Below are 26,903 nucleotides of genomic sequence, written 5' to 3' on the forward strand. Positions count from 1 at the left end.
TCAAATATATGTAATTATTCTGATGGAGGCTTGCATTCTCTGGACCTAGGCCTGAGAAATCACGGTCAGTAGATTTCTCTATAACATGGGGCTGGGGAGCAAGTGCCAAACAGGGAATGTTCTGGAAAACTCCTTAGGCACAAGCTGAAGATATGCTTGAGGTTTTGGATACAGAACATTTATAGGGTATCTTTTGGTGGCCCAAGAGGACTTGAGTGTACCTTGTAAATACAGGATTTTGTTTTTAATTAGATTGATTCACAGAGAACCAAATCTAAGGAATCACATCATTCATTCATTTGTTCATTTAATAAATTTGTAGGTTGAAGCATTTACCAAGTGCTGGCAATAGAAAGAAGTCCCGGGTGTGCTTTGTCAGTTTAGTCGGGACTACACAAATGAGTCAATAACTGTAGTGGAGTGATGCGATCTCAACTGCCAGGAATCCCCCGGCTCTCCTCTCTTCCTGTGCCTCCTCAGGTAGTTAGCTATCCTTTCTTTCTTTTATTTTCCTTCCTTCCTTCCTTCCTTCCTTCCTTCCTTCCTTCCTTCCTTCCTTCCTTCCTCCCTCACTCCCTCCCTCCCTTCCTTTCTTTCCAGATTCTGGACCCATTCCAGACTTACTGAAGGAAATTTTCTAAAGGTGAGGCAGTTTTTAAAAGACAGCAGCTCTCTCTGTCGCCCATGCTAGAGTGCAGTGGCCCGATCATAGCTCACTGCAGCCTCGACTTCTTGGGCTCAAGCGATCCTCTCCCCTTCAGCCTCAGTGAGTAGATGGGACTACAGATGTGCACCACCACACCCGGCAAACTAAAAAAATAATTATTTTTGGTAGAGACAGGGGTCTTGCGATGTTGTCCAGGCTGTTCTCAAACTCCTGGCCTCAAGTGATCCTCCTGCCTCAGCCTCCTAATGTGTTTGGATTACAGGCATGAGCCACTAAGCCCGGCCTAGCTACCCTGTCTGAGTTGTGCCCACTACACAAAGGTGTCAGCTACATGAGATGTCTGTGCATTTCTGGCCTGGACCCCACATTAAGTGTTCCGTAAACATCAGTCTCTGTTATCAACGGCACTGTGTTTTGGCTGGAAGAAAGTTCTCTAAAACCAGGAAATCAGGAATCAGCAGTTTTAAGTCCTCCAGGTTATATTTTAACATTGTGTTCATATGCAAAACAAAGGTTGTGAATCAGCACGAATGCTGGCAAGCCCTGGAAGGTTTGTGATCACGGACTTTCACGAGACCCCAAGGCAAGGACAGACAGAAGCCCAGGACAACAGCATGGGCGTCGCTTTTCAGTCGGGCGCCGGTTTTAGGTCAGGCGCCGCCTGGACTACATTTCCCATACCCAATTGCCGGGCTCCTGCAGGATTGGCCAGAACAACGCGGAAGTGATTACGGGTCGCCCAGCAACGGGCGGAGTCCTGGCCCGAAACTGGATGCGCACGCCCCTTCCCTGCGGCGGGGAGGCCGACAAGGCTCCGCTCTATCTAGCGCCTCGGAGCGCTCTCCGGCTTTGCTGTCTAGCCCGGCGGCAGCGCGATCTCTTAGGCACTTTCACCATCTTCCTCTCCAGGCCCTGCCTCTTTGACGCCGGCAGTCGTGATATTGCGGAGACTGGATTTCAGCTTCGTGGTCGGCGGAGCGGCCCCTGGAGGGCGCAGTGCGCAGGCGTGAGCGGTCGGGCCCCGACGCGCGCGGGTCTCGTTTGGAGCGGGAGTGAGTTCCTGGGGGAGTGGACCCGGCAGCGGGCGATCGGGGGGCCAGGTGCCTCCACAGTCAGCCATGGCAGCGCTGCGCTACGCGGGCCTGGACGACACGGACAGTGAGGACGAGCTGCCTCCGGGCTGGGAGGAGAGAACCACCAAGGACGGCTGGGTTTACTACGCCAAGTAAGGGGGCCGCAGTGGGGCCGCGGACGCACCTGGGACCCTGCACTGCCAACGGACGCCACCTGCGCGGGGAGGGCGCGCACTCCAGCGCAGCGAGTGCGGTGCAAAGTGAAAGTAACTGTTAAGGAGCTTCAGGGAAAAGGGTCCAGGGTTCCCAGTAGGGGCCGGCCCCCTTGGTGGGCCCTGGGTCCAGCGGGGGTCACCTGGCGGCTTCCCGGCGCGCCCTCTGCTGTTCAGGATGCAGCACTGCGCGGCGCGGCGAGGGCAAAGCGGCCTCATCCCCGCCAAAAAATAAAGATGTTTTAAAAAGCGCACATGCTCAGCTCCCTCCTGCAGGCTCTGGGTTGCAGGGATAGGAGTTTTGTTTTGTTTTGTTTTGTCCAGACCGGTATTGCTCAGTCATCCAGGCTGGAGTGCAGGGGTGCCATCATAGCCCACTGTAGCCTCTACCTACTGGGTTCAGACAATCCTCTCATCTCAGTCTCCTGAGTGGCTGGGACTACAGGCGTGCACTACTATGCCCGACTAATTTTTTAAGTATTTGTAGAGACTAGGGTCGCACCATGTTGCCCAGGCTGGTCTCGAAGTACTGGGCTCAAGCAGGCCACCTGCCTCAGCCTCCAGAATTGAGATTACAGGCGTGAGCCACTGCGCCCAGCCAGGAGTATTTTTCAGCAGTAGTCCTAGATAGCTTCACTATCATTTCCTGGGAAAGTTTTGGAAACCCCAGCAGAGCCGTCATCTTTAACTGTGTGACCTTGGGCCATTGAAATAACGTTTAATCTTAGTTTTCTCACCTGTAAAATGGGTTGATATGAGGGTCAGTTCAGGCACTGTGCGTAAAGCATATAGCACCGTGTCTAGTAGGTACTCTCTGTTCCTTAACTGTCTTTCCTGATTGCTCTTAAGATACGACAGTGCGTCTTATATCGGCACCTTAGAATCACCTAGGGAATGTCCTAAATACACGTTTTGGGTCTCCATAGAGAACCTACTGCAGCCGACTCTCAACTTTGGGAGTCTCTTTTTTTAAGCTTTCCAGGTGAGGTGGAATATCACCTGGTTTTGAGAAACGTGGATGTAAATCTGATTTTCAGCACCTGGGAAACTTTTTTGTAAGAGCCTTTTTCTGGGCCACACTTCCAGAGGGTTTTTCTTTTTTTTTTTCTTTTGAGACGGAGTCTTGCTCTGTCGCCCAGGCTGGAGTGCAGCGGCGCGATCTCGGCTCACTGTAACCTCCGCCTCCCGGGTTCACGCCATTCTCCTGCCTCAGCCTCCCGAGTAGCTGGGACTACAGGCGCCCGCCACCGCGCCCGGCTAAGTTTTTGTGTTTTTAGTAGAGATGGGGTTTCACCGTGTTAGTCAGGATGGTCTCGATCTCCTGACCTCGTGATCCTCCCGCCTCGGCCTCTCAAAGTGCTGGGATTACAGGCGTGAGCCACTGCTCCCGGCCTTTTTTTTTTTTTTTTTTTTTTTTTAAAGACGGAGTCTCGCTCTGTCGCCCAAACTGGAGTGCACTGGTGCGATCTCGGCTCACGGCAACCTCTGCATGCCGAGTTCAAGCGATTCTTGTGTCTCAGCCTCCCAAATAGCTGGGATTACAGGCGCCCGCCACCAGGCCTGGCTAATTTCGCGCTGTTGGTCAGGCTGGTCTCCAACTCCTGGCCTCAAGTGACCCGCCCACCTCGGCCCCCCAAAGTGTTGGGTTTACAGACAGGAGCCACTGCGTCAGCCCAGAATTTCTGATTTAATTGGTTTGGCCCCTCCCCTCTCCCTTGGTAGGTTGTAAAATCTTCCCTCCCAGGTGATTCTAATCTATGCAAGAATGTGAACCACTGCTGCCTTTGGTGGCAAGGTAGAGGAAAAACAACCAAGTTCTGATGAGTTCATTCAAGACACACAGAGGTATTATGTGCCAGGCCTTTGGCTGGCACTGGTTATACCGAGGCAAATAAGAGCCAGTTGTCATCCTTAGGACCCAATCTTATTAGGGCACAGTGACATGTGTAGGAGGGTCCCCACGCAGTGTGTATACCAGGAAGCAGCGTGTCTGGCATGAGGTGTGTGTAGGTAGTTGGGGGGATCGTGAGGGAATATGGTGGCACACTCACAGTAACCTTCACTTCCGGGGCTCAAGCGATCCTCCCGCATCAGCCTGTTGAGTACCCGGGACCACAGGTGTGTGCCTCCACACCCAGCTAATTATTACATGTTTTGTAGAAATGGGGTCTCACCATGTTGCCCAGGCTGGTTTGAACTCCTGAACTCAAGCCAGCCTCCCTCCTGAAGCACTGGAATCACAGGCCTGAGGCACTGTGCCAAGCCCAGAGCAGTGTTTTGAGCGCAAGTAGAGGTGGGTGGGTCAGGAGGGCAGTCTAGGTAGAGGAAACAGTGAGAGGAGAGACCCCCTGCATGGCCTGTCCAGGGGCCTGTGATCTTTGTGAGGGTCCAGGAATGTGGAGGTTAAGGCAGGGAAGGGAGGACCCAGTTCAAGGAGTTCTGTGCGTTGCTGAGAAGGTTGGGCTCTGTTGGCAGAGCCAGAGAGTGGCATTCATTCAGCTTGTGACTTCTGGAAGAATTTCTGGCTCTGGAGAATTAAAGGGACATTTCCAGCAGCAGAGCTCCAGTAGCCTTTGCAGGGGTGGAGGCAAGTTCCTGAGCGGGCACTTGCTGTTCCTCTCACCTGTACATCTGTCGGGGAAAGGCTCCTTCTCATCCTTCAGAGCTGAGCTTACATGTCACTGCCCAAGAGACCTTCCTAACTGTGGGTGTCCCCTCGACCTTGTACTGGTCACCTTGTGTCTCTGCTTCTTCGTGCTTAGCCTTGGCTGTGTAGTCCTCCTTGTTGGCCTTGTCTCCCTTGCCCAGGTTGCAGATGTCATGGGGCAGCTTATTCATCTGAGTGTCCCCAGTGCTTGGCACCCAGAAGCCGTAAGATGAGCCCCTGTGGGATGAGTAAATGAATCATCTCGGGAAGGTCAGCTGCGGGCTTCTGTGGGTGGGTGGGTGGTGCACTGGGCCCCAGAGTACAAAGATGCACATGACTTGCTTCCGGCTTCCTAAGCCCCCCTCTGCCTCTGGCTCTGTGGGGTGTTTCCTCCTTTGCCACTCAGCCCCAGAGGTGCTTCTGCTTCCCTGCAGGCTTGCCCTGGAGCCTGACTCTAGGGCCCTGGGGCTCCCTTGCTCCCACTCGCCCTGTGTGCCCCCTGCGCCTGCCTTCCTGCTGCCTGGCCTTTCTCCCATCTGCTTTCTTCCTGAGTGGCCCCTGGCCAGGGGAGTTGGGTGCATACATGGTTTCCAAACGCCTTTCCTCCAGCCCTCCCAACTAGTGTCTTAAATCTCAAGCTGGCCTCTCTGGCTCCGCTGTTTTTTTTTTTTTTTTTAATTTAATTTAATTTTAAATTCCGGGATACATGTGCAGGATGTGCAGGTTTGTTACATAAGTAAACCTGTGCAATGGTGACTTGCTGCACTTGTCAACCCATCACCTAGGTGTTCAGCCCCCCGTGCATTAGCTATTTATTATTTACACCAGCTGAGATGCCAGGGCTTGGCTGGCTCTCAGCTGGAGGGCTCAGTCTCTCTGGACCTTGTGTCTGACCGCGCTGGCCCTCAGTTCTCTGGGTATCAGGGTTGAAAGGCTGAAATTCTTTGGGTGTTAGCTTAGGATGCCTCTGATCCATCCTAACCTGACATTCCCTTGATCTCTCCTGATCTGTGAGCATCCTTGGCCCTTCTTTTCTTTTCAGTTTTAATTTTTGTGCTGGCTCCAACCCCTTTTCATTCCTGACTCTGGAAGTGACACTTGTTTTTCTCTTGGGGTTTGGGATACTTTATGGTTGTTCTTTCTAGGAGGCTGCTCTTGGAGTCATTTCTTTTCCATATTGTTTCTCCTACTGTAGCAGGGCCATGGCCAGGGATAGAGGCTGTAGCTCCCACTGAGACCTTGGGGTCTGGTGGAACCCGGTCTTGTGTGGGTGCTGTCGGCCTCTCCTGCTTTCCCACCTGCCCCACGGTTCACTTGTGTGCCTCAAAGGCACACATGTCCTAGTGCTCCAAAGCCCACCAGGGTGGGCTCCCAGGGGTGAGGTCGAGGTAGACCGGGAACCCAAGAGAGCTGGTGGGCCTTTCTTCTACCCCTGTCCCCTCACAGTCTCAGAGCAGCCCCTTCATGGGAGATGGGAAGTGAGGGACAAGGTCTCAGTGTCAGAGCCGTCGTTGTTTGCCCTTCCCCGTGCCTCTTATGAAGCTCAGGTCTTTTGGCAGCCAGAGGCCTCAATGGCGCCTGTGTCCACAGGGCTGGCTGTCCTCACGTCAACTCTAGATCTCCCTGCTAACTTACACTGTGCTCAAAAAACACAGACATGCACGCACGCACGCACGCACGCACACACACACACACCCATAGGCTGGCCATGGTGGGAGGCCAAGGTGGGAGGATCGCCTGAGCCCAGGAGCTCGAGACTGCAGTGGGCTATGATTGCATCACTGTACTCTAGCCTGGGCCACAGAATGAGACCTTGTCTAAAAAAAAAAATAACAGAAAACACCCCATACATGGAAGTGTGGTATTCACATAATATGATGTTCACTTAATTTTGAATCCTTTGGTTTAAGTTTAGATTACTATTAATTATCTTTTTAAATGACAAGCTTATTGAAAGAATAAAAAATCAAAGACCGCTTCTATTTAAAGGAGAATAGGAGAACGCTTAGGGGACATGTGTTCTAATTTTCTCTTCATTAAAAAGTCATTTAAGGTTATAATTAAAAAGAACATCTTTTAATTAATTTTTATATTTATTAAAAAAAGTCTTCTATTGAAAGGTACACTTCTTAGTTCTTCCCGTGTTAACTCACTTGGTCCTCTATAACCCCAAGAAGTAGGTGCTGTTATTGTCCCCATCTAAACTGATGAGGAAACTGAGGCATGGGATTAAATGACTTCTTCAAGGGCAGAGTGGCTGGCAAATGGAAGACCCAGAAAACTTGGGCAGCCGGGCTCCAGAATCTTCACGACCAAATTACTCTCTCTGCTTCAGCTGGTTCCGGATTCTTCCCCAGGGATGGTTGTGTTCTGCAGGGGACGGTTGGCAACGTCTGGAGATGCTTTCTGTTGCCACAGCTATGGGACTGGGGTATTGGCATCTGATGGGCAGAGGCCAGTGGTGCCCAAGGCAGCCCCGCAACAAAGAATGATGCAGGCCGGGTGCAGTGGTTCACGCCTGTAATCCCAGCACTTTGGGAGGCCGAGGCAGGTGGATCAGTTGAGGTCAGGAGTTCGAGACCTGCCTGGCCAACATGGTGAAACCCCATCTCTACTAAAAATACAAAAATTATCCCGGCATGGTGGCAGGTGCCTATAATCCTAGCTACTCAGGCTGAGGCAGGAGAATTGCTTGAACCCGGGAGGCAGAGGTTGCAGTGAGCTGAGATTGCACCACTGTACTGCGGCCTGGGTGACAGAGCGAGACTCTGTCTCCAAAAAAAAAAAAAAAAAAAAAAAAAATGATCCAGCCCCAAGTGCCACCAGCAGTGAGAATAAGAAACCCTGGTTCAGGCATGTTCTGTGAAAGTCAAGAACGTAGTTTGACAGAGTTTGTTTTGTTTTTTAAATGTCTTTCTGAATAAATAAAAACTGTTCTGAGTGAGTTTTGTAGTTCCTTTGGAAAGTATTCATTCTGTATGTTTACATCTGTGCACCTGCTGTGGGCCAGGCCTGAGGCTACATGTCTGAGGGCCCAGCTTCACCTACTAAGGGCCGGGAGGCTCTTTCTGTGCCAGCCTGCCTGCCAACAAGGCTCAGCTTCCACTGTTAAGGGTCATTTTGTGGATTTTTTTATTTTTTATTTTTGGGTTGAGTCTTGCTTTTTCGCCCAGGCTGGACTGCAGTGGCGTGATTTTGGCTCACTGCAACCTCCACCTCCCAGGTTCAGGAAATTTTCATGCCTCAGCCACTCAAGTAGCTGCGATTACAGGCATGTGCCACCATGTCTGTCTAATTTTTGTATTTTTAGTAGAGATGGGGTTTTGCCATGTTGCCTAGGCTGGTCTCTATCTCCTGGGCTCTAGCGATCCTCCCGCCTCGGCCTCCCAAAGTGCTGGGATTTTACAGGCGTGAGCCACCGTGCCCGGCCACTTCATGGATTCTTGAGGGCAGAGTTTTTTGGAGCCAGGCTTCAAGCACATTTGATGTGTGCCTATGAGATAAAGACTGCTTTTAATGGCAGGCAAGGAAAATGCAACTCCATCTCTTAACTTTCTTGAAGAAGCTTGAGACACAGCTCCGCAAGGGGCAGGAAGGTTTCATGTTATTGCCAATGCTTGGTTTATCTGATTGCTGTTGCCATTCATTTTGAAGGAGAAGCAGGAGTTGGTATACCAATATTCCCACTGTGCCAGCAGAGAGCGGGTTCTCCTTACCAGAGAGCCAGAGAGTCAGAGCGGGGTTTTTTTTTTTTTTTTTTTGAGATGGAGTTTCACAATTGTTGCCCAGGCTGGAGTGCGCGATCTCAGCTCACCGCAACCTCTGCCTGCCGGGTTGAAGCAATTCTCCTGCCTCAGCTTCCCGAGTAGCTGGGATTACAGGCATGTGCCACCACGCCAGGCTAATTTTGTATTTTTAGTAGAGACAGGGTTTCTCCATGTTGGTCAGGCTGGTCGCGAACTCCCAACCTCAGGTAATCCGCCTGCCTTGCCCTCCTGAAGTACTGGGATTACAGACATGAGCCACCGCGCCCGGCCATAGAGCTGCTTTTTTTTGCGAGTGATATTGGATGGTGGTTGATGTACAAAGTAGGAGTTTGTCTTTGCTACTGATACCGTAGCTGGTACAAGGATTTAATCGTTCTCCAAGCACTGTCACAGGTGTCATGTGTCTCGCCTTTTCAGCAGCTCTATGAGGTGGCAGTAGCCCTGAGGAGACTGGCTGGACTCAGCTAGCATGGGATGCTCAGGTCTTCAGCGTGCTGAGTGAGGCATTCCTGCACTATGACAGAGACCCAGCTGCCAAGACTTTGTCAAACAGACCAGAAGCCAGCAGTTCTTGAAAAGACCTTGCTTGCAAGTTGTAGAATTTTTTAGAGAATTCATGCTCTCTGTATTTATTTTCTGTAAAATAATTGATAGGGAAAGAATGTTCACATCTTATCATCTAGATGTTGCTGATTAAATAATATAACTTTCTGGGTTGGCATGAGTAGGTGAACTTCTAGGAAACCCAGCCTACCCTTCGAATGCCTCTTGTAGCACCTGGCTGTTTCCCTGTTGAAATAATTGTATGTTTTCCTGGATACCTTATTACCTGGTGACACGTGTTTCTAGTTATTGACCTACGATTTTAATTATAACTTTGGGTGGTGGTCTGAAATGAAATGTTAAGTTTGACGCAAAAATCGGACTAGTTTGTGTAACTGATTTGTTCAAAATAATAGCTTACATTTCTCAGAGCTTTTTGTATGCCAAGTGCTATGCGAAACCCTGGATGTACAATATTCTTATAGCAGCCCCCGAGATCAGTGCTAGGATTATTTCCATTTTGTAGATGAGAGGATGGAGATTAAGGAGTGGGGTCACTTGACCAAGGGTGCACAGCGCACAGCTAGGTGCCCTATGGTAAGGTCTTACTGCATCTCTTAACTACCTCTTGGGACCAGTTAGGAACCAGTGCTTAATGAAACACTTTGAAGTTACATCTGTGGAAAGAATAAACATTTTAGCTGGGCAAGGTGGCACGGGCTTCTAGTCCTAGCCACTCAAGAGGCTGAAATAGGAGGGTTACTTGAGTCCAGGAGTTCCAGTCCAGCCTGGGCAACATAGTGAGACCCTGATTCTTTAAAAAGAAATACAAATAAGTAAACATTTTAAGAGATTATATAAATTAGATATTATGAATTTTGTCCCTACATCCTGGAATAAAACCAAAACAAATACACAGCAAAATGCCTCTAGATTTATTTATTTATTTATTTATTTATTTATTTATTTATTTTTGAGACAGAGTCTTGCTCTGTCGCCAGGCTGGAGTGCAGCGGCGTGATCTCGGCTCACTGCAACCTCTGCTTCCCTGGTTCAAGCGATTCTTCTGCCTCAGCCTCCCGAGTAGCTGGGACTACAGGCATGTGCCACTGTGCCCAGCTAATTTTGTATTTTTGGTAGAGACAGGGTTTCACCATGTTGGCCAGGATGGTCTCCATCTCCTGACCTTGTGATCTGCTCCCCCAGGGCTCCCAAAGTGCTGGGATTACAGGTGTGAGCCACCGCTCCCGACGGCCTCTAGATATTTTGAGTGATTCAGCAAACCTCCTAAAGTTGACCCCGTAGCTGGGGTCACAGTCCTCTTTCTCCTTCTTCCCCCCACTGCCTCCTTATATCTGGCTATCTGGGAGAGAAAAAAATTAATACAATTGATTAATTTTTAGAAGAGTTAATTTTTACTTATTACTGTGGATTTTTTTTTTTTTTAACAGTCACACCGAGGAGAAGACTCAGTGGGAACATCCAAAAACTGGAAAAAGAAAACGAGTGGCAGGAGGTTTGTATGTTGTTGTCAAAGGATCTTGGGTGGAAGCATTAAGTAGATGAGGAAATGTCACTGGCAGAGAGGTGACAGGTTATTGTGTGTTTAGGGAGGGCTCTCTGGTAGAGAACCAGACTCCCACTCTGAGGAGCTTATGGGATTTGGCAGAAGAAGATGATGAGACCATAGGGTGGAGTGAGGATGATTTCTTACTGGTCTTAAAGTACCGAAATGGCCAGATGTGGTGGCTCATGCCTGTAATCCCAGCACTTTGGGAGGTCGAGGTGGGTGGATCACCTGAGGTCAGGAGTTTGAGACCAGCCTGGCCAACATGTTGAAACTGCATCTCTTCTAAAAATACAAAGATTAGCTGGGCATGGTTGCATGCGCCTGTAATTCCAGCTACTTTGGAGGCTGAGGCACGAGAAGCGCTCAAACCCAGGAGGTGGAGGTTGCAGTGAGCCAAGATCACACCACTGTGCTCGAGCCTCGGTGACAGAGTGAGATGCTGTCTGAAAAATAGCGACAACAACAACAACAAAAACCAGAAAATAATTGAGGCCTTTGATTCACAGTTTATGATGTTTTCCTATCGTTGCAGTGTTTATAAAATTGTTCTTGGCTATACTATGGAATTAAATATATAAGTATTTGGAAATTTCTTAAAGATTACCATGATTTCTAGGTGATTCTGAGCTAGTGTATGATCCACGGAATAGAAGTATAAGAAAGGGACAGGCATGGTGGCTTGTGCTTGTGATCCCAGCCCTTTGGGAGGCAGAGGTGGGAGGATCACTTGTGCCCGGGAATTCGAGGTGAGTCTAGACAGCATAGTGAGACCCCGTCTCAAAAAAAAAAATATGAGAAGGTTCCTGCCCTTAAGAGGTTTAGGATCTAGTTGAAGAGTCAACATGTGCACCTGAAAAAAAATGGCCGTGCCCTCTAATGTCATATGAGGTCAGCGTATGAATGACGTTGGGTGCCTGCCCTGCATATACATATGTTCTGTGAGCTCATTCAAGGGAGAATTCCCATGGATTGGCGCAACCAGTGTGGTTTATAGAGTGATCAGGAATAAAACAGGTTTTCTTCAAAACAAGAGGCAAAAATGTGGAGCCCAGGGGGGATCATGGGCCTTCTGCAGCTGCCGCAATTGGAACATGTGACGAAAGCCAGTTGATGTGACAACTGCTGGGTGGGCAGGACAGGCTTGGGGGCGGGGCCGGGAGGGCTCCTTCCCTTCCTGACCCAGGGATGGTCTTTACTTCTACCTGGCACCTGTAGACCTGTCTTTCTTGTGTTTCAGATTTGCCATACGGATGGGAACAAGAAACTGATGAGAACGGACAAGTGTTTTTTGTTGAGTAAGTGTCTGCAAAGAAACCACTCTCAGCTGTTTTGCTTTTTAATAGGAATTTTTAATTATAAAAGTAATACACAGTAACTGTAGAAAAATACAAAGTATAATAGTATGTATCTGTAATCTTAGCAGAAGTGACTACTTTTAACATCGCTGGAACTTTTAACATCGCTAGATTTATTCTTCTATTTTCCACGCACATGCATCCTTAAAAAAAAAAAGTGGGGAGGCCAGGCACGGTGGCTCATGCCTGTAATCCCAGCACTTTGGGAGGCCGAAGCAGGTGGATCATGAGGTCAAGAGATCGAGACCATTCTGGCCAACATGGTGAAACTCCGTCTCTACTAAAAATACAAAAATGAGCTGGGTGTGGTGGCACGTCCCTGTGGTCCCTGCTACTCGGGAGGGTAAGGCGGGAGACTCACTTGAACCCAGGAGGCGGAAGTTGCAGTGAGCTGAGATCGCGCCACTGCACTCCAGCCTGGGTGACAGAACGAGACTCCTTCTCAGAAAAAAAAAAAAAAAAAAAAAAAGAGGGAATGCACTGTGTGGACTGTTTAGTAACCTGCTTTTTCCATGTAATATATTATGAGCATTTTCTTGTATCCATATCTATTTTTCAAAAAGATGCTATTTAGCAGCTCTAGAGTTATTATTTTGTACAGATATACTATAATTTATCAAATTGCCTATTGGACATTAATGCTAAATTCCTGTTATAGAGAACCTATAATTATAAATAATGTATTGAGCATCCTTATCTGTAAGACTTTTTCACCTCTCTCATTCTGTCTTTAGGATAAATTCCAGTATCACGCAGCAATAGTAACCACCTGTCCAACATGCAGCATGAGCCAGGCCTGATTCTAATCATCTTGTATCTGTAGCATTAGGTCATTCGATCCCCACAGTGCCCTGAGAGGTAGTATTGTTATTATCCCTAGCTTACTGCCAGTGACACAGACTTGAGGGGGTAAGTGACTTGTTAAGGATCCCACAGCAAAGAAGTAGCACAGCAAGGCTTTGAGCCCAGCACCTGCTCCAGGGACTGTACTCTTGACCACTGTAATTAAGAGGAGAATTAATGTTTCACAACTGTCAACATTTAAATTAGAAGCTTGAATAGTCTTTGACAGGATTAGGATTGGTTGGTTAATAGAAGTTGATTTGAGCAGGAATTTATTTATTTTTTTTTTAAGTTATGAATGTAACATAAACGTTTCAGTATTTGATTCAAGTACACCAACATTTAGGGGTCGGGCCAGCCCTGCTCTTTGAGTGTGAGTCCACTGCATGGATCCAGTGTGGTCTTCCTTCCCTAAGCATGCCTGTAACATAACATCTACAATTTCTACTTTCACTTTATGTGGGCAAAAGAGTACCTAGGTGCCGAGGCAAGAGACTGAAGGCACAAACTGTTTCAGTATAATAAAGAAAATAGTTAGAATAAGAATAGTCATAATACAGGTTAGATATAGAGATGATCGTGGACAATTATTAATCATTACTATAAACACTATTAATCATTAGCTTTTAATATTACTCTTTGTGGCATTACTAACATAACCTAGGAATAAATGGCACGTATAGGCTCAGGTGCTAAAGGGACATTGTGAGAAGTGACCTAGAAGGCAAGAGGTGAGCCTTCTGTTACGCCCGCATAAGGGCTGCTTGAGGGCTCCTTGGTCAAGCGGTAACGCCATTGTCTGGGAAGACACCTGTTACTTAGCAGACCGCGAAAGGCAGTCTCCTTTCCTTGGAGGAGTCAGGGAACACTCTGCTCCACCAGCTTCCTGTGGAAGGCTGGATATTATCCAGGCCTGCCCGCAGTCATCCGGAGGCCTAAACCCCTTCCTGTGGTGGTGTGTTTCAATGGTCATGCACCTTGTCCACTTTCATGCTCCTCCCGTACTCCTGGTTCCTCTTTGAAGTTCATAGTAGATAGCGGTAGAAGAAATAGTGAAAGTCTTAAAGTCTTTGATCTTTCTTTTAAGTGCAGAAAAGAAAATGCTGACGTATGTGCCTTCTCTCTCTGCTTCGGCTACCTAAAAGGGAAGGGCCCGCTGTCCTGTAATCACGTGACTTGCTTCACCTTGTCAATCACTTAGAAGATTCACCCTCCTTACCCTGCCCTCTTGTCTTGTATGCGATAAATATCAGCGTGCCCAGCCGTTCAGAGCCACTACCGGTCTCCACGTCTTGGTGGTAGTGGTCCCCCAGGCTCAGCTGTTTTCTCCTTATCTCTTTGTCTTGTGTCTTTCTTTATTACAATCCCTCGTCTCTGCACACGGGGAGAACACCCGCTAAGCCCAGTAGGGCTGGACCCTACAACTTTAAGGTTGAGCAAACACAGTATTTTCAAAGAATCTGATTGCTACATCATTTGGGAGTTTTATGGTATTTTTCTAGCATTTTCACTGTAGTTGATTGAACCAAAACTTTTTTTTTAGCTGCTTGTCTTTGAGGCTCTCCAAAGCATTCAACCACATTTTCATAAATACCACTGACACTGTTTTTCACCTCCCATGTTATCAGTTCGTGTAATAGTAGCTTGCTGGTAATGTAGTTACAGTAACAAGTTCAAATGACATATGTGTTTTTTGAGCAAACCTGGTGAACTTTTGGTGCAAAACTGATATTGAGAGCAAATAGGCCAAAGCTTGCTTGAGAGAAGTCTCTCAGGCCACCATAGGCAGCCCCAGGAAGACGGGGCTGTCTAGCAGTTGGATAGGTGAGAGTGCTTATTATTTGTTAAAAGGCTTTTTGCCTAACTTGTGAAAGTTTTTTTTCCTGAACTAATTAAGGATATCAACACATTCATTGGTTGTATGTTGAAAATGTTGAAAATGTTTTTTTTTTTTCCAAGTTTTCTTTCTTTTTTTTTTTTTTTTAAACTGGGTCTTGCTCTTCTTATCTAGGGCTGAGGTGCAGTGACACAGTCACAGCTCGCTGCAGCCTCAACCTCCTGGACTCAAGTGATCCTCCTGCCTCAGCCTTCTGAGGAGCTGGGACTACAGGCTCATGCTGCCATGCCCAGCTAATTTTTAAAGACTTTTTTTTATAGAGACTGAGGCTCAATATGTTGCCCAGGCTAGTCTTGAACTTCTGGCCTCCAGCGATCCTCCTGCCTTGACTTCCCAAAGCATTCATATTACAGGCATGAGCCACCACCCCTGACTGAATTTCTTAAATTTTTTATGTAGTCAAATCAGTTTTCTCCTGTGCAGTCTTTGCCTTTGCATTCATGCTTGGAAAGTTACTCCCTGAAATGGGTACTAATCAACCAAGAGCAGCAGTTCTCAGGCATGGTTCCTGGACCAGCAGCATTAATATCACCTTGGAATTCAATAAAAAGGTACATTCCCAGGCCCACACCCCAGACCTACTGAATCAGCACTGGGGTGGGGCTGGTAATCTGCATTCTAATAAGTCCTCCAGGGGATCCTGATGCTCCCTAGCTTGAGAGCCTCCCGTCTAGAGCAGGGGCTGTTTACTTTGTCTGTAAAGGGCTAGATAATAATATGTTTTAGGATTTGCGGGCCATGTGGTTTCTGTTGCAATGATTCAACTCTGCCTTTGTAGTGCTAAAGCAGCTATACATAATATACAAGTGATGGACATTGTCGTGTTCCAATAAAACTTGATTTACAAAAACAGGCAGTGGGCCAGTTTTGGCCAGCTCCTGGTCTAATCTAGAGGAGTAAGCAAGGGCTTTGGGGAAGCCTGGAAGTTGGCTCCCCTGGCTAGTTCTCACTTTTCTGAGCCTGTTGCAGTGGTGTGCTGGTAAATGTTTAGCACCAGGTCTTCAGGGGAAAAAAGCCACTGTTTGTTTCCACAGTATGAATACTTTGGCCATAGCTGATTTCATGTTGCCAAGGTGAAGTGAGGAATTGGGAAGATATAGTCACGTTTGGCTCTCGTAAGTCAGTTTGAGCCAGTCTAGCATAGCACTGCTCTGTTGTGTGTGTATGATATTGGGGTCACAAATTAAGGATGTTATAAATGGAATGAGGATGGTAATAATTAGAATAAAGGTTGGATTATTACTCTTGAGTCTTAGTACTTAGAGGGAGATGAGTATATATTTTAAACTATGTAATTTTACACACACATACTTTTAAAATATGAAATCTCATTTATATTTAGAGGCTTCTTAATAGTTTTTAAGATATTCTGAGGTCTTTATCTCATATCCCAAGAATACATTTGAGATATAAAAAGTAAATTCTATTACAAGGAGTACTCTCTTCATCCATATGTGCCTTTTTTTAAATTTTTTTTTATTTTTAATGGTTAGCCAGGGTCTTGGTCTGTCACCTAGGCTAGAGTGCAGTGGCACAATCATGGCTTACTGCAGCTTTGATCTCTTAGGCTCACGTGATCATCCTCCCACCTCAGCCTCCCGAGTAGCTGCGACTACAGGCATGTGCTATCACACTCGAAATTTTGTTTAGTGTTTGTAGAGATGAGGTCTAACTATGTTGCCCAGGCTGGTCTTGAACTCCTGGGCTCAAGTGTTCCTCTTACCTTGGCCTCCCAAATTGCCGAGATTACAGGCCTGAGCCACTGTGCCCAGCCTCCAGTATATTTTAATACCATTTCTACAAGATTTAGATCAATTCCAAATCAAAATGAGTGCTCATAGGAGGTATGAGTGCAGAGTCTTAAAATGAAAATCGTTAGAATTTTATTAGTTGGCAAGTTTCTTATTTACAACCAAGACTTTATCATTTTGAGTTTTCTACTTCTCTACGTCTTTAGGCCCTTGCACAGGGCTAAGAGATTTAATTGAAATCTACTGAAAAGAGTGGCTGACAGATCTTATAGCTACATTTACATGAATTAGATAAAAACCCAAAACCTTCTCAAGAAGCCTTTTTTGAGATCTAAGGATACATGGCAATAGTTATCGTATGTTACAGCGTATGTTATAGGCAGTTCTGAAGGAAAGGATTCGATGACTATCTTTTTTTGGCAGAAATGTGATCCTTCTGGAGGCCAGAAGATAGATTCAGTGGGCCCCAGTTCTTTCAGGTTTAAGGAATAAGCATTTTGGTCTATGAAAAATGGGGTTTGCCTAAAGTATAAGATTGTCTTATATTTATAAATGCCTGTGTTCATTGCTGTGGGTTCACTGCTTTCTCTTTTGGGCAGCCATATAAATAAAAGAACTACCTACTTGGACCCAAGACTGGCGTTTACTGTGGATGATAATCCGACCAAGCCAACCACCCGGCAAAGATACGACGGCAGCACCACTGCCATGGAAATTCTCCAGGGCCGGGATTTCACTGGCAAAGTGGTTGTGGTCACTGGAGCTAATTCAGGAATAGGTAGGCTCTTCACTTACTTATTTATCTTTGGGACTGCTATAATGAGATCCACTTAGATCTAGCTATAATGGAATTTTGTATAGTGGTTCTCTGATTTAAACATGACTTTTATCCTTTTCAGCTATCGTTTCATTAACATCACTACCTCTTTTTAAATCCTAATGTTGTCATGGAAGCCTGTGTAGGGGCTGACCTTGAAGTCTCTGAAAGCTGAACACTCAGCAAAAGACTGTGGCTATTTTGGTATTCAGGGATGAGAGACAACAGGCTCCGTCTAAGAGTTTTTGACCTGGTCTGCATGGTGTATGGGCATATTCCAATTACCTGGGTTATTCAAACCAAAATTGATTGGTAATAGAATACGGGGAACAACAAGGTATTATGTCTTTGGAACAAAGGATACTACAGGTTTCGACTGGTCACTGAGCATATCATTTTCTTTTGGGCACAGGATCTTATTTCTCTATAAAATTGGAGAATGAGTTCCTGTCTTCACCTCTTAATTGCCAATGTTTACCCACAGGGACTATCATGGGTAGATGGCTCAAGAGGGTATCCTTGCTTCAATATGGTGGGCCGTTAAGGAGACAGGAGCAAGGCGGGAGCAAACCATAACTCTTCATGGGATTTTATTCTGATTTTGCTTTGATCTATTTACATAAGTATCTGAATCAGTGAGAACCACCTGCTTTGAGTTTAGATATGCATCTTCAGATTTGTCGACATATGAAATGTTGCATTTGGCTATCTTCTGTCAAGTTCTCTCTGTCCTTTTGGTCCCTTGCAGCCCCCACACGGCCCCCTTGATGCCCTCCTCTACTCATTTGTTTCTCTTAATTTTGTTTTTATTTTTATTTTTTGTGGGTATATAAAGGTGTCTATATTTATGGGGTTCATGAGATGTTTTGATACAGGGATGCAATGTGAAATAGTCACATCATGGAGAATGGGGTATCCATCCCCTCAAGAATTTATCCTTTGAGTGATAAACAATTCAGTTATACCCTTTTAGATATTTTAAAATGTACAATTAAGTTATTATTAACTACAGTCAACTTGTTGTGCTATCAAATAGTAGGTCTTATTCTTTCTTTCTATCTTTTTTGTACCCATTAACCATCTGCACTTCTTTCTTAATTTTGAACAATTCCTTGAAGCTGCAGAAATATTTTCTAGCATGATTAGGGAGGCACAGGAGGTAAAAATACATTGTTCAAGGGTCAATTATTGTATTGTACAAGGTGTGAAATCTAACAGGTTGCCATCCGAGTGGAGAATTTTTTTACTGTACTTGCCTATGAAGGTAAAGGAGCAAATGGGAATTTTTTTTTAAGAATTGAAAGGGTTTTATTTCAAATCAACTCTCATACCTCATCCTGGGCTCCAAATATGTTCAATCCACTTGTCTGAACTTCTGCATTGGAGTAAATTTTATATAATTGTCATTGAAGTCAAAACTGATGGCGTAATATTTAAAACAATGGCTGGATCCCCAATCTAAGAAGCAATACGTTTTGTTGATCATATTAAGTACTGTTACAGTGAATGCATGGACCCATACAATTGTGGAATAATTAAGAAAAAAGGACTTAAGGGCTTAAAAATGTCTTTTTAACAATTTAATAAGTTAACCAGAAACTTTAAAGATCTTATTCTCTTAATCTTCTAGCTAGACTCTTTTTCTCTAATGAGTAAGATATGTGACTACTGATTATTTTTTGTGTCAAGTGTTCCAACTGCTCCATGTGACATTAGATAGTAGACTCTTGAATAGAGCTAATGCTCTTTCAAAGATTTGCAACAGCAGACCTACGACATTGTAATCCAGGACTGATAGAGGTGGTTCAGAATATTAAAAGGGTGATATCTAGTTAGATACATAAGTCTTGATGGAGAGGAGGAGATTCTGAAGCCTTGAGAATAAATTTGTGGTTGCTGAGAATGGCCCTCACATGTTGGAGTAAAGCCAGAAACTCTTTGTGCCTCTTCACAGCTCCCACTTCCCCCTAAGACTCTTCCTTCCTGATACCTATAATTCATTTTGCGGACACTGCAGGAGGTGTCTGCGGTCCAGTTGGAGGTTGTGGCAAATTGTAACGCTCAGGATGGCACAGATGTCACACAAGGTCTTAGGGAGACCAGCCTTTCCTATTCAAGTGCCCACAGCTCTTTCCCCAGCTGTCACCTTCTGCAGGAATGGCCTTTAACACTGTCACCTCACCCCATTCCCCTCCACTCTTGGGAAGCATACGTCTAGGTGAGTGGTGAAGATTTTTATTCTGAATTTTTGAAATAATATCGTACTGCAAGTTCCAGGCAATCAAAAACTCACAAATCACTTTCACTCTGCAGCAGCGGTATCAGGTCTGAAGAAAGGAAGAGGCTGCAGATAGGCACATGGCTTTGCTAAGTTAGCTTTTATATCCTGCGTGGCTGCCTTAGAAAGTGTCCTTGCCCAAGTAGGCTGTGGCTTCTAGATAAAGTCCTTCTACTAAGCTATGAAACATGCCAATTTATGAATTGCTATCACTACTTTAGTTCCGCTCATTTAAAATGAAATAGCTGAATGCCGAGTGAGTGAATTGGGCATCTTTACTTCCAAGACTTCTGGGGCATTCAGGAGTCATATTCTATCTAAGCTTTAATGGTGATGGTGTTCCCTTTCCTTTGGCCACTCAAGGGAGCCTGTTTTCTTTGGATAAACTGTGAAATCTTTAACCCTGTGAATGTCCGTTTTCTCTAAGGCGGGGTGGGCTGAAACAAAACATAACAGGATTTATTTTGAAAGTGGTGACTCCACAATAAAAACATAGATATCTAATTTGCCTTATAAAAGCCGATTTGCAAATCTAGTGTTTCCAGTGGTTGTTTCTTTCTTTCTTTCTTTTTTTTTTAATGCCCCACATGACGCTGCTTTGTTGGAATTGCCATTGGTGAGGATCTCACTGATAAAGAAGGGGACATCCCTCCCTTGATAGACTTTAGGGTTGCACTAGAGCCATGCCCCCCTTTGAAGCGGCCTCTAAGCAAACTCTGTCTTGTCGTCATTTTCCTCTCTGCAGCTGTAAGTGATACGGAGCTGTATTTTGAGTTTTCGATACTGATATTACTAAGGCAATTGGAGGGATTCTTAATTCATCTAAAAAAATCAGGGATTCTGACAGATAAAAGGATTTGGAGGAAATGTCAGAATAAAGCATTGTGGGTTCATGAAGTCCTAGGTTTTATAATTAAGGTTTATAGGCAGGTATTACCGCGGCTGGCTGGATTCAGCTGTCTGGATTGGAGATGAACAAACTGCCATCTCTGGGCTAACTCTGACCCACTGCCTGATTTTGTAAGTAGAATTTTTTTTTGGAACACAGCCATGCCCATTTATTCCCATTCCTATAATGTTGAACTACTGTTTGTGTATATTCAGTTATCCCAAAATAATATGGCCGTTTGCATGTTACCAGAAGAGTCGCCCAGTTGTGGCAGAGATCATCTAGCCCGCAAAACCGTAAATATTTACTCTTTGGCCTTTCCCGGAAAAAAATGCCGACTGCTATATTAGATACTCCAGTTCATTCAAAGTGATATCACCCTAACATTCTCTAAATTAGCCACAGCTTAGATGAAATTTAGGCAAATGGAATGCCCCAGGCCCCAGGAAGATTGTGGCAGCACATTGTATGTAACTGTTGGGGATGTTGCCTGAAACCCCCACTTTTTTTTAGGCAGCTGCAAGGATTAGAATGTTGCCTCCTCAGAAACTAACACTCTTCTCTCCTTGACCTTTGTTTAACCAGCTTTCTGAACCTGAAGAACTTTGTAGATTGAAAGCTGTAGCTTGTGGACCTCTCTCTGTGGAGATCACCATCTCAGTATCCAGGGGGAAGCCATCTCTTCACCCAAAGCTTCCGCTAGCAGATCAAGAGGCCCGGAACCCCGCAGTCCTGAATGCTAACCAGTAGAGACAAGGGAGGAATTCATTTCTGTTTGTGTTCAACATAGACTGAGCAGGAAGGGCCAGGTGTTTTACGGCTCTTTGGAGTTAGCAGCTTGATGGCTCTGATTTGGTAAAAGCAACAGAAATGCCTTCAGCACGGTGAACATTACATGCAAATGTTGGGAAGTGTTAGGAAAGGGAATTTTTTTAGGCGAGGGAATTTCGCATTGAGGAAGGTCCCTGCTTCGTTTTTAGACACAGCCTATCAGTCAGCTAATTTGGCTATGCATATAAATACTTTAGTATAAAACGCTGCCCCCTGCTACCTGCAGGCTGACATGTTGCTCATCAAAGGCAGGATCCTTCTAATGAGGGATTAGTTGGATGCCTAAATGTGGGACCACCTACTCTGTTCATTGTCTTAATTAGGTAGATGTTTGTTGGAGCGCATGCAAATTATTTTCTGTAAGCAGACAGATTTATTATCATATTTAAGGAGTGACATCCAGGGTTTGTGAGACATCCATTAAATTTTTTTTTTTTTAATGTTTGAGATGGGGTCTCACTGTGTTGCCCAGGTGTTGGTCTCAAACTCCTGGGTTCAAGTGATCCTCCCACCTCAGCCTCCCAAAGTACTGAGATTACTGGTGTGAGCCACTGTGCCCAGATGCTATTAGCAAGTGTGAACAAATTAGATATTTTCAGTCTACTCTTCTGTGGTAATGATGATAAAACTTCTTAACTTTCAGTCCTAAACCAGCAGTGGCTAAAACTTGATTTTTAAAATTTTTTTCAGAGTTTGGTCCAGATGAAGTTTCTTTCACCTTGCGAACCTTTAGAACGCTGGGCTGCATCATGTGTGTTGTAACTTTAAAGTTAGAATAGCCTAGCTTCTTTTCAGTTTTTGAGCCAAAGGACCCATTAACAGAAACAAAACTTTTTTTCCTGCAAACAAATACAAGCTGGCCACATTGGTAAATACCAGTGAAATATATTTTGGGACTGACACTTGCATTTTCTATTGGTATTTATGTCACAAAATCACCTCTCTAAGGTGTATTACATGGACCTATATATATGCATACTTACATATCAAAATGTATATGTTTAGAGGTATAAAAAGTACGTGCTCAAGGTATTGGTCACTCCTCAATTTGTTTTCCTTGAAACAAAATGAAGGTATACAAATTTCATGCAGGGAATCCCAAAATGTAATTATAGTGTGATGTTGAAATTGATTGTCTTAGCTTAGAGAGCCTACTTTTTAAAACTTAGGGTCTTGTTTCTAAATCATGTGTTGAAATTACAGTGTGAACTGTGGTTGCCATATTCTTTGATCCTACAAATCGTCACTACGATGAATTCATATCTTCTGCAAATTCTACCAGTTCTACGTGAATAGAAGAAAATTACTTTTTCTTCATGTAGAGAAGGGTATTCATTCCTAAGATTTTAAATCCACACTTCCCAGTTATGGACTACGCCAACTTCCTTTACACCTTTGCTTCTTTGTTTTCTTTTCCATACCTAAATGTTACTAAATTTTGCCTTTGAGCCTAAAGCATGCCATTGATGGTTTTTTTTTTCCAGTTATTCCAAAAGGTCCCATAAATCTGGGGCCATAGCTAACTTACATTTAGTCATTTTCATGGGTAAAACACACTCATATGAAATCATTGCACTTGGGATCTTGAAATGCCTGATTAGTTTCCTTTCTGATTGTTGACAAGACTTAAACTAGTGGGATCTTGGCATTTGTCTTTTTAAGAATCTGGTGCTCATTAAGGAAAGGAAAATATTCTGAAATAATCAAAATAACCTTTTGGGCATTGGAACTCCATTTTAAATTAAAAACATTTGTGCCTACTATTATCTTATGCTAAATTATACCCAGGTATTGTAAGTAAAATTATTTTGAAGTTACTTTCTTCTAAGAAACTATGGAGATTCTTGACAATATTAGACAAAGTCCTTAAATGACATTATATAAAAATTGAGAATTAGTACCTTATGACTTAACCATTTTACACTGAGATATTATTGGACATTGAGTGTACATGGAAATCACGTGATCAAAGTGAGACGTAAATATCTAAAGGAAGAGACCAATTTAAAACATTCTAATGAGCTTCATCTCATAATTTGGTAATCTCATGTAAAATACTTATAATAGGGGTGTGTGTATGTTATATATATTTTTAAAATAAATTTGTAATCATGTATACGGTAGTCCCCCCTTATCCATGGTGTTTCAGTTTTTTTTTTTTTTTGAGTCAGAGTATTACTGTGTTGCCCAGGCTGGAGTACAGTGGCATGATCTCATCTCACTGCAACCTTTGTCTCCCAGGGCCTGGTGATTCTCATGTCTCAGCCTCCTGAGTAGCTGGGATTACAGGTGCACACCACCACACCCAGCTAATTTTATGTTTTTAGTAGAGACAAGGTTTTGCCATGTTGTCCATACAGGTCTTGAACTCCTGACCTTAGGCAATCTGCCTGCCTCAACCTCCCCAAATGCTGGGATTACAGGTGTGAACCGCTGTGCCTGGCCGGTGTTTCACTTTTTGAGGTTTCAGTTACCTGAGGTCAACAGGCATCTGAAAATACTAATTTTGAGAGAGAGAGAGTGTGAGAGACCACATTTATGTAACTTTTATACAGTACATTGTTATAGTTCTATTTTATTATTATTGTTGATCTCTTACTGTGCCTAATTTATAAATTAAAATTTATCCTAGGTATGTATGTATAGGTGAAAGCATAGAATACATAGGGTTTGGTACTATCCAGTTTTCAGGCATCACTGTGGGTCTTGGAACGCATCTCCTGAGGATAAGGGGGGGCTACTGTCAGTGTGAACCTGATTAGATCTCAACTGAAACTTTTTTGTCACATGAGGTCATCAGATGAATTTCATGCCTGCATGTAGGTTTAGATTTTAATTACTTTTTTATGGTGTCAGCATAACAAATGAGAGTCATACAAACTATTGTTTAATGACAAAGTGGGTCAAACCCATAATTAAAAAAATTAATAATAGATTTTTGTTCTACTTGAGGTTTTGTAGTGTTACATAAAGCTTGAAAACTTGGAAATTGTTTTACTTAAAACCCAATTAAAATAATTTGATCTTTTGCTTTTACATCACAGAGTGGCACAATAAAAATTGTAATGGAAGATGTTATTTTACATATTTTTTCTTTTTTTTTTTTTTGAGACGGTGCCTTGCTTTGTCACCCAGGCTGTAGTGCAGTGGCGTGATCTCAGCTCACTGCAACCTCCGCCTCCCGGGTTGAAGTGATTCTCCTGCCTCAGCCTCCTGAATAGCTGGGATTACAGGGGTGAGCCACTATGTCTGGCTAATTTTTGTATTTTTCGTAGAGACAGGGATTCACCATGTTGGCCAAGCTGGTCTTGAACTCTTGAACTCAAGTGATCCGCCCACCTTGGCCTCCCAAAGTGCTGGGATTACAGACACTAGCCACCATGCCCGGGGGTGTTGTACATATTTTCTTTAATCTAAAAGAACCATCTTTATATATTTTTATTTTTTTCCACTAGAGGGCTCTGTTGCCCTTTGATATAATTAAACAAAAGAGGCAGCATTGCAATATAGTTCTGTTCCTCTCAGTCCGTCTTGCTTTCATTTTGGTTAAATAATGTCTTTTACTTTGCTAACATATCTTTTAGGTCTTCTAATTCTCTGTGATGGAGTTCAAACTGAAGACTGTTACTAGTGTCATGTTTGTTTCTTTTTCTCTCTCTTTTGTTTTGTTTGTATAAAATGCCAGGGATGAAGGGATCCACTTAATAAAAAGGCCCATTGTGTTCAGGGAGCAGCCTGTTCTGCCAAATCACACAAGGGCATGTGTTTTCATGACATTATTGCTTTTGAGTGTGCTGGCCTAGCAATAATATGATTTTTTTTCCTAAGTGGAAATTGTAATATTTACGTATTAATACCTCTGTTTAAGGTTCATTTTGAACGCCTTGGTGACCCTATGTTTTTTCTTTTTTTTTTTTTTTCTTTGTTTTGGTTTGTTTTTTTGTTTTTTTTTTTGAGATGAAGTCTTCCTCTGTTGCCCAGGCTGGAGTGCAGTGGCACAATCTTGGCTCACTGCAACCTTCGCCTCCCGGGTTGAAGCAATTCTTCTGCCTCAGCCTCTCGAGTAGCTGGGAGTCCAGGCACCCGCCAACACGTCTGGCTAATTTTTGTATTTTTAGTAGAGACGGGGGTTTCACCATCTTGGCCAGGCTGGTCTTGAACTCCTGACCTCATGATCCACCCGTTTCGGCCTCCCAAAATGCTGCGATTACAGGCGTGAGCTACTGCACCCGGCAACCCTATGTTTTTTCCTAAGAGTATAGTGTCCCTTGCCCCCTGCTACAAGCCTTACCCAGTGTTACATAATTTATTGTAATTAAATTGTTTATTAATGATACATTGTTGCTGTAGAAGAAAACGTGTCCTTTTGGGCTCAGTACAGTATATGTTTCTTAAGTAAGAGGGATCATATTAAACCAGCTACTTAATGTGAAGCAGATAGCCAGTGTTCTCCATGTCCAATCTTAGGGAGGGTAATTTTTGTTTTGGCTGTGTAATTATGGTTTGAGGCAGCCCATTAATCGCATATTTCAGCTGTCAAATAGAAATTTGGCCCAGAAAGGAATACACTTTGGCTTTACAAAACTGCTTATTTTCAAATTTTTAAATGGGGACAAAAACGAATATGCTATATTATATACTTTTATTTATATAATTTTTTTTTCTCAGCAACTTTTTCTCTTTCGAAAATGCAAGAGCCCGAAAAACATTGTGAATATACTTGTAACATTGCAAAGCTATTTCACCAGAGTAAAGATATTTTGGTTGTTTATATACGAGTGTGTTCATTGTTTATCTAATAAATTGTTAAAACTAGATGGCGATTCTGGGAATTATTATAGACTTCATAATAAATAAGATGCTGACAGTTGAAACCCCCTTGACCGTTGCCTATTTGGTATGACACAGACCTTCTTGGACTTTTGTAACCTATACATGAGCAGATATGAATCCTCAGCCTTCTCCAAAATAAGGTTGGGGTCACTAGGAGGCCTTCTTGGAAAGATCTCTTAAATTAAGGCACCAGTAGATGGATCAAAAAGCAGGTTCCAATAGCTCGCTTTTAGTTTCTTGCCTAAATTTGTGATCTCCCTTTGGCTTCATAAATAACAGTACATTTCATGAAGTGCTGGTCTCGGTCTACACAAGCCTAACTGAATGGGGTACATAGGAAGGGTTGCATTGTGTGACAAGGTTTAAATCTAATTGTTTTAAGTCTTTGAGTTATTTGCTCACCAGGCTGTGCTTGATGGTTTTACTTTTTGTGATTTTTGGAGCCTTCATGTTAGAAGCCATAGTCATATGGTGCTCTCTGAAAGCAAGACAAGGTTTCTTCACTAGACTCTAAGAGGAGATCTGAGATGGTGTGCATGAACGAGAGACAGAGAGAGATGGGGGCGGGGAGGAAACCTATTTCAGTGTCTCTACTATTTCTACCTAGGTGGAGGATAACTAGCCAGATGAACGGAGCTAAGCCTTTTGTATAAAGTTTATTTCATATAAAGAGGAACAAAATCAGAATCAAATTTCTTCTGTAGTTGCACGGAAACTGAAGTTAAAGCTAATACAATGTTTTTCATTTTCACCCTTACCTCTAAAATGTACTTAATTGTTACAGATTCGTATTTATTGATTATCATATTGAATTACATTGATAGCCTTTTAAAATTTATGAAGATTCCGTACTTGTCATATTTAATTCTCAGCACCGTGCTTACAGCTGTCTTGTGATAATGTCGAAAGGAAAGAGAAGGGAGGTGAGGT

General features: G+C 44.0%; 1 protein-coding gene across 3 annotated transcripts in view; it reads left to right on the top strand.

Moving 5' to 3' along the window:
• The first annotated feature begins 1,273 nt into the window (after positions 1 to 1,273).
• WWOX (WW domain containing oxidoreductase) overlaps positions 1,274 to 26,903 on the top strand; it is a 1,113,301-nt gene continuing 1,087,671 nt past the window's right edge. The window contains exons 1-4 of one of the 3 annotated variants that reach the window (XM_055366621.2): positions 1,274 to 1,892; positions 10,361 to 10,425; positions 11,717 to 11,774; positions 16,925 to 17,103. In XM_055366621.2, coding sequence (XP_055222596.1) covers positions 1,786 to 1,892; positions 10,361 to 10,425; positions 11,717 to 11,774; positions 16,925 to 17,103 — 409 coding nt within the window. In that variant the 5' untranslated portion in view covers positions 1,274 to 1,785. The remainder of the gene's footprint in view (positions 1,893 to 10,360; positions 10,426 to 11,716; positions 11,775 to 16,924; positions 17,104 to 26,903) is intronic. The other 2 variants (XM_019012536.3, XM_055366622.2) reach the window with 2 other exon arrangements.

The sequence above is a fragment of the Gorilla gorilla genome, chromosome 18 (genome assembly GCF_029281585.2).
Source record: "Gorilla gorilla gorilla isolate KB3781 chromosome 18, NHGRI_mGorGor1-v2.1_pri, whole genome shotgun sequence".
Lineage (NCBI taxonomy): Eukaryota > Metazoa > Chordata > Mammalia > Primates > Hominidae > Gorilla > Gorilla gorilla.